This window comes from Lissotriton vulgaris, chromosome 2_1 (genome assembly GCF_964263255.1).
Source record: "Lissotriton vulgaris chromosome 2_1, aLisVul1.2, whole genome shotgun sequence".
NCBI classification, from domain to species: Eukaryota; Metazoa; Chordata; class Amphibia; order Caudata; family Salamandridae; genus Lissotriton; species Lissotriton vulgaris.
In genome coordinates, this window is record NC_141687.1 from 619,891,289 (window position 1) to 619,897,782 (window position 6,494).

Genomic DNA, 6,494 nt, shown 5'->3' on the forward strand with positions numbered 1-6,494 from the left:
AGGCTTTCGGCCAGGACTGGGCACCTTGACCAACTTATCCGCATTAACCCTCCTTGTTAACAAAGCAATCCACAACTCCACCCCGCTGTACACCTGTTTCCTGGACCTAAAAGCGGCCTTTGATAAAGTGCCCAGATCCAATCTTTGGGCCAAAATTAAAGCCTGGGGCGTGCCGCCAAAGTTGTTTGGGAGCAATAATTGAGCTTTATTCAGACACTTGGGTCCAAGTGAAAAAAGGAGATGGCCGACCCCTGACAAAGAAATTCCATACAACCAACGGTTTAAAGCAAGGCTGCGCACTGGCCCCTAGCCTCTTTAACATCTACACCGCAGACCTAGAAAGTGACCTACGTACCATTCAGGGGGATCCACCAAAATTGGCCCACTCACCTATAATAAGTCTTCAATATGCAAACGTTGTGCTCCTCTCAAAACCCCCCATCGGTCTACAACGCTTGATCTCCAAACTGTTGCAGTACCTCTCGAACGCACAATTGACTATAAATCTAAAAAAAAAAAAACATCCTATGCTTCTGCGGCTCAAGAAAGAAAAAACTAAATTTTGTCTGGAAGATAAATTCTACCTCTCTAACCCAGGTAGACCAATATAAATACCTGGGAATCTTATTGGACCACCGATTAAAGTTTATACAGCACCTGGAACAGGGGAAATCCAAAGCCAAGCAGCTTCAATTTGCTTTTAAAAAACTGTTCAAAAGTAACTAAACGGACATTCCACCGGCAACATTCTTAAGATTGCAGCCGCTAAATTTCTGCCATCACTAACATATGGGCCTGAATTACTGGCAACCCGGGACTTCGCAGTGTTAAATCTCGCTAAATCCAGGCTGTTCAAAAATCTTCTCAATCCCGCGTCATATCTCTCAAACTCAAATTTGTTTGGAGTTCGGTCTTACTAACCAGCTTCCGGCAAGACAAGGAGCACTCATCAAATATTATTGGCGCATGAGGGATGCAGCAGACTAATCCTGGTGCACCTTTGCTGGTCAGAAGTTGAAAAACAGGCCGGGCTTCCAGACTCAACATACAGACCTTGAGGCAAGCTCTCGAAGCATTAAAATTGGAAGAATCCTGGCTTTTGTCCATGACTTATTCTGCTTTCAAGCTGATAACCAAGAAAGCAGTCAAACAAGCATAATTACTCATGGATAAAGCCGCAATGGCTGGCAAAAACCATGCCTGGATCGTTTTGCCGTCATATACCTACTTAAAACCTCAGGAATATTTGAAAGAATGCTTTAGGAACCACTACAAAAAGAAACTAAGCCTTTTAAGGCTGGGCTGCTTTTCGTCCAAAGATCTCACTCCTAAATGGCTACGGTTGTGGGCAACTCCCGACTGCCGCCTCTGTGGCACTGGCGCAGAGTCTTTACTGCACCTTATTTGCATATGCCCGGCACTTCAGAATCTTAGAAAAACGCTTCTTCAATCACTTCTAAGAGAAGCCCAGGTGAGAACTTGCAGGGCGGCGGTAATAAGATGCCTAAGTGGATCTTGGATAGAACTCTCATGTAAAACCATAACATTTTTGAATCTCGCCGCCATAGAGCTGGAAAACAGGGCAGCAACCAAAGAGTCTCTGGACAATAGGCCAGGCTTTGGCCGGCCACGGACTCTTCCACTCTTTTCCCCTCCTCTCCAAACGGTCGCCTTTCTGTATCACGAGTTAAAAATCAACGTGCCCCCTGTTTGAACTACCATTATTCTCACATACCTTTCCACCTCTCTCCCTCTTATTGTGAGTTAAAAATAATGTGCACCCAGAACGAACTCACACCATTCCTTTCATTCTTTTTCCTTTTAGACCTTTCCCCGCTAATTTTGCATATTTTATGATATCAGTTTTTAACTTGATTTAAAGTTGATTTTGTGTTGTTTTTATGATGAAAATGTTGCTTGCATGGTGGTAAGCCCACCCTTTTATGATTTTTTTAAATCAAAAAGGATTATTATCATGGTCATTGGCAGGGGAGACATGCATGTTTCTAGGTTCAAGTCTGAAAACTTCCACTCTAAATAAATGCCTCTTAATGCAGTGACATAATCCGATGTCTGTTATTGAATTTTGAAAAGGTTATTGTGTGTATACCTTTTTGTTGCTTAAGGTCTTTAAACTGGACATGTTCGTAAAGATAAGTAATGCAGGGCACTGTTTCTTTTCCTTTACTTAAGTGTAAGTAAATACTTTCCCGTTTAAAAGTTTTCTGAATGTTTGTTATTTGCCAAGCAAACAGTTACCCTATGCTAATATTCACTAGGGGTCCCCTGTAAAGGTCGAGAAGACCGCAACACGTACATTGAGTATCCATGCACTAGCACAAGGGAGGCACCGAAATAGGACCAAATATTCACGGACATGACAGCTCATTGTTCTTAAAAAAGTCTTCAAATGATTGAGGAAAGTATTTTGGATGTTCTAGCCTGGGCAGGCAGCCAGACTTGTATAGTTGTTGTGAAACTTAAATATGCATAGCTTCAAAATAAGGAACATAGGCAAGATCAACAGGAAGATTGGGGCACTGTGAGAACTAGGTTCAGGGAGGCAATGTTGTTTGAATAAGGGGGTCAGGGAAATGGGGAGAATATAGGGTATTCCATTGATGAAGCTTTGTACTTTAAAATAGCATGATTTAGATCTTTAATTTGCTGGTTTCCGTCAGCCTCATCTATTAATTCATGAATTTCGCAGTCCGTACTATTCCAGCAGATCTGCGCCCAAGGCTGACTTTCTTCTGTGATCTATATACAAGTGAAATAATTGTACTTGTACAGATCGGCACTACACTATAATGGGAAAGTATCGGCAGTCAGCACACGGAGCAAACAGGTACTCTAGGTAGTGAGTACCTGTAATTCCATATTAGAATTTAAAGCACTGTGTGTCCTACACATTCTTTCAGACTCACAAGACGGCTCAGGAGAGCTCCGTCCAGTCGTGCCCCTAGATATAAAACAGAGACTGCACTGACCATATCCTGGAAAAACCTTCAGGTATCATAACCACCCTACTCAGCCGCGCTAAACGACACACGTCATGTTCAATTTAAGCAACGGTAGCAACGCCCAAAGGTAAAAAAAACACAGATAAACTCAAGTCCCGAATTCCCACGCCTCGCTGAGGCGAACGCGGCTGTCCGCATCTATGTCTTCTATCTCTGAACCTGCCTCCCACATTTTGCATCAAGGTTTCGTGTCATCGAAGTGAATTCCCACTACTTTCGACTGGTCGCCAAGATCCTCCACCCATTTCCCAACTAGACTGAAACCCATTCACGCCTTCCTAAAGGATATCGGTTTCCTCCATAATGCTCGTCTCCGTCACAACAACCGCCTTCTCCCACTCACACTCATGTTTCTTCGTCACGGGTGGGTACTTGGCCTTCACCAACTTCTGATCCTCGCTCAGGTTGTAGTAACGCTCATCCATGACTCCACACCTCGTTGCCGGCTTCGCTTCCGCCTTCCGGTCGCTATGGCAGCCTCCGCGCCTGCCTCATACCCAGTCATGTGACAGAACTACCGGAAGTTCGACACAGTCCTCTACGAGACTTTTAGACGTGGACCCGAGACGTCTCGTCATCCAACAGATACATTACGAAACTGTATCTGTTGGGTGACGAGACGTCTCGGGTTTTCAGGTGTTGTGTAATATAGAGTACAGTACACTACACCGTAGAATTCGGGAATCTCATCCAGGACCGGCCTTTGGCGTGGGCGAGCTGGAGCCAAGCACAGGGCGCCAATCTTCAGAGGAGCAGCCTGCAGCAGTGTCTGGCCTGGCTGCAAAGAAAACCGTGTTGACTGCAAAGAAAAGTGTGTTAAACACACACACTGGCAACTATGTCCACATTTTGTCTCTTTATAGTCTCATCTTGTTTCTCACATTTCCTAGGCTGCACAAGTTCCAGTAGGCAGCTGTCTTCACTTCAAGAAGTTCCAGTGCGAGGCGGCTGAAAAGCGAATGAAATAAGGTAGAGTATCTGGTAAATGATGAAGGAACAGGAGGGGTATACTGCAGCTGGTGCCCATGTAGGGGTGTGCCACACATGACTGGCATCTTCTCCTGCTGCTGCTGACCCGCTGGAGCCATCTGATCTATCGTCCATATCGGCCATAGCAGCACCGCCCACTGTTTCATCTCATACCCCCAGGGAAGTGACTTGTTCTGCTCCCATTTTTTCCCTTTTCTTTATTGATACGTTGTTATGTTTTTCTAAGTTCTTCAGCTGTTTGTTGTTCCCTACATCACAATTTAGCTGAAGCAATACCAGCAGGTGCAGCAGAGGGCACTGTTGTCAAGCATGACTTTGATTAAAGCATTTACGGTGCTCCAGCCACATTAAGTCAGAAAATGTAAATCTCTCCAGAGAGGCAGACCTCAAGCTGCAAAGGAGGGCGGTCTAAAGCAAGCTGAAGGAGTAAAAGGGCATTATGTGTCCTCTATCATACGGTCGGCGAATCTGTAGTCTATGTTCGTCAATGAACCCCATCCTCTTTCTGACAATAGAGTTGCTTTTCTGCCCTAACTGAACCGGTTTTTGCCCCTGCTGACTACTACTGGTTTCTTTTTCAGTTAACATTCAACCATTTCTCAACCTGTTGGCTTCCCTCTCATTCCTAGGTGCATGCGCGCATGCTCACTGTTTTTTAACATTTTACATTGCCGCTTTACATTATCTCATGTTTGAGAGCAGGTGCTTGGCTTCACTCCTTCAATTTACCTCCAAAGCCCTCTTTCTCAATCTTAACACTGATTGGAGCAGTGTCCACTCCAGTCCTAAGTTAGTATCTTGGAGTAAGGGCTGCCTGCTTTCAGCTACCAAGGCAGAAGCTCCTTAACACCCTCTTCAATAGAGAGTACTGGCACTAATCTCCTCAACGTGTTGTCCTTACAGTACGGTGCACAGAGCAGCATCTCCCCTAAGTCTATTAGAGTACTGCCTACGCCGCTTTCTCAACCTCTCAAAAATGCAACGCCTGCATCCTCATCACCCACTAATCCTCCCTCTCTCACATCCAGACAAGTCAGTCAAAGATTGTTGCGTACTGCCCCCCAAAGCCTCTCTGTCACCCCTCTGAGTAAAATAGTTCCTGTGCGCACCTCTATGTACAGAAAAGCAACCACAGGGAATTCGAAATCCTGCCCCGTCGCCAGTATCACCTTGTTTAATAGCATCCCTAGCCCTGATACCCGGGACCCATCGCCTCTATCACAGGCTACACTAACGGACCTTGAATCTCTGAATCACCAAACAGTCAGCATATCTCAGAGCATCTATAACGCTATTCTTGAAATGAAGAACATCTTACACCTCACTGATTACTCTCTCGCTACAATCGAACACATTCAAAAATCAGTACTCCACATTCAAAACAAGCCAAAGCATCAACCGTTGTCGTTGGCAAATAGACAATATCGCCCTCGCACACAACTTAACTATTTATCGGAGGATGAAACTCTAGCTCTTCTATTATCTTATGAGTCAACACACGCTTCTTCCAGTCCCACCGACAAAAATGACGTAAACGAAATCCATACGATCACAAGTAACGCAAATAGATCTTCCACATTCAGAAATAGAAGGGTAAACAGCAACAACTTAAAACAAGTACCTCTACCCACCTCAACTCCCAAGACAACACCGGGAAACTCAGCGACACCGCTCTCTGGTCTTAATTAATTGCTGATCAGCAGTGAAGCACACCTCTGACATCGCCAAGCTAATTTTAAATCAAACTGTAGATGTCGCAATCTTAACTGAATATTGGCTCAACAAAGTATCATCACCCTGCATGGATTTGTTGGTTCCTCCAAACTACAACATCGTAAGGCTAGACAGACAAATTAAAAAAGTGGGTGGTATCACGTGCATCCACCACTCCGACCTCATCATTACCCAACTTCACTCTCATCCCTTTGACTCCTGCGAATTACTCGCACTCTCCATAAGCAACGACTCTAACCAACTATGCAAGCTGCACACCATATACCACTCCACGGGCAAGAATGACCCATTCATCGACCACCTCATGGAAATCATCACAGCAAATGTCCCCCCGCCCCCCCCCCCCCTCCTCTCCAATGATATATTCCTAGGGGAATTTAACCTTCATTGGAATGACCTTAATGACAATCAGGTCAACATATTTCAAGATTTCCTAGCTGACCAATCACTTACTGAAGCCTGCACCTTGCCAAATCACATGAAAGGCTCTTCACTCGATTGGATTATCTCACAGGAAAAAGCGGTCATACTAACCTCAATTGCTCCTTGCGACTTGTCAGACCACCACGCTATTACCTTGCATTCTGATGCCATTGCATTCTGATACAAAATGTCAAGTACATATCAGAGCCAAGTGTTGCCAAGCCAAGTGGCACATGAAGCTCAAGTTTAAAAGTAAACACGCCGGTCTTCACTAAGTCAAAGCAGAGTGACCAATCAGACAAAATATAAACACACAGTCCCATG

At 44.8% G+C, this 6,494-nt stretch overlaps 1 protein-coding gene across 3 annotated transcripts in view; it reads right to left on the reverse strand.

Moving 5' to 3' along the window:
• Positions 1–3,606, reverse strand: part of TSLIG1 (tRNA splicing ligase complex subunit 1) — a 56,165-nt gene extending 52,559 nt beyond the window's left edge. The window contains exon 1 of one of the 3 annotated variants that reach the window (XM_086955707.1): positions 3,367–3,606. In XM_086955707.1, coding sequence (XP_086811833.1) covers positions 3,367–3,448 — 82 coding nt within the window. In that variant the 5' untranslated portion in view covers positions 3,449–3,606. Of the gene's footprint in view, positions 1–3,343 lie in introns of all 3 variants that reach the window. The other 2 variants (XM_086955709.1, XM_086955708.1) reach the window with 2 other exon arrangements.
• Positions 3,607–6,494: the final 2,888 nt, after the last annotated feature.